The sequence below is a fragment of the Mitosporidium daphniae genome (assembly GCF_000760515.2).
Source record: "Mitosporidium daphniae strain UGP3 chromosome Unknown contig-345, whole genome shotgun sequence".
NCBI classification, from domain to species: Eukaryota; Fungi; Microsporidia; genus Mitosporidium; species Mitosporidium daphniae.
The window spans coordinates 1-1,264 of record NW_013546461.1 but is presented as its reverse complement, the minus strand read 5'-3'; the positions used below and the strand labels follow the sequence as shown (position 1 = coordinate 1,264).

The 1,264-nt window shown below is 56.3% G+C and overlaps 1 protein-coding gene across 1 annotated transcript; it reads left to right on the top strand.

The window, feature by feature from the left end:
• Nucleotides 1-713: 713 nt before the first annotated feature.
• DI09_345p10 (uncharacterized protein) lies at nucleotides 714-1,161 on the top strand (the record flags this gene model as incomplete). Its single annotated transcript, XM_013382463.1, has 2 exons — nucleotides 714-855; nucleotides 920-1,161. The coding sequence occupies 2 exons, from the start codon at nucleotides 714-716 to the stop codon at nucleotides 1,159-1,161; spliced, it is 384 nt and encodes a 127-aa protein (XP_013237917.1).
• Between the last annotated feature and the right edge of the window lie 103 nt (nucleotides 1,162-1,264).

Below are 1,264 nucleotides of genomic sequence, written 5' to 3'. Positions count from 1 at the left end.
GATTTTCAATCTCAACTCCGAGCATGCAAATTTTAAACAAGTGGCCCCAAAAAGGGCTGGGGGAAACWTATATGTGGARAGGTGCAGTGGCAAAACAAACAAACAAACGAACGAACAGAAAAGTAAGTAAAKATCATCGCTGGCCATGATGGMGACAACAACAACGGTGTGTGCGTGCACAAGATGATATGGCGAAACTGGTTGATCGCAGCGAGAACAGCAACGACAAAGTTTTTGTTGTGCTGGGACCGCTGCTGTACWGCAGTAATATGTGGTGCGTTCCCGGTTCCGCCGTCATTTTGTGCTTGCTCGMGCTGTATGCGTGCGTGCGCRCCTGTTGTGGTGTGTGTGGTGGTCGTTGCTTTTTCCTGGGGGGCGTTTRTTWGTGCTGCTGTTGGCGTCGCMGTCACTGGCGTCGCGTGTCCTCTCTGCGAAATCATCGATGATGTGGTGCCGGACTAGKCCGCCGCCGCCGCAAGCGGAAATCGTMTCACTKACTCCTTGGCATCATCCATCATATGCATGCATGCTGCGGTGTTGGCGAGCGATTCCGGGCGCCGCGCGGMMGAACCTCTTTGGAGCGCAGATTTATGTGTCGTCATGCGCGCATGCTGCCTCCATTGACGCGCCACAWCWCATTGGCATGGTGACCCACTGCATGGGCTGTCTGTACCCGTGAGTGTCCAGTAGCAGTAGCGTCGTACTAGTACAGTATGGCTACGGCTGCTGTGGCCGCGCGCCTGTGTTTAACACGCACGGGCGCACACACAAACACACAGCCCACCAGGGTCGAGGACAGCCGTCCAACCCCCAGATCGCACATTTCCGTTCACACGGAGGTGCCGGTCGAACCAGGTATGCGATCGCTACCCTATGGGCAACCATTATCGATCACATCATGATCATAGCAATCGACCAGCAAGTGCGGCTCGCTTTGCGGCCTGCCGCATGTCTGGTACCGACTGCATTCCTTGTGCGACGACACGCCACAGCGTGCGCGTGGCACATGGAAATGCGGGGAGGAACAAGAGGATAGGCAAGAATTGCAGTGGACCTTGGTTGGTGATACGAACAACATGTCGTGGCACCCATGGTCTGCTGTCGCACGTTGTCGCAGAAGTGGCAAATAGCGGTGGTCAGCGTTGTTGTCGTCGTCCGTGAGTGAGTGAGCACAGCGATGGATGATGGTGTGTCGCAGAAGTGGGGGGGGGGAGAGAGGGGGAGGCGGTAGCAGTACCGCCACCACCACCACCACCACCACCAC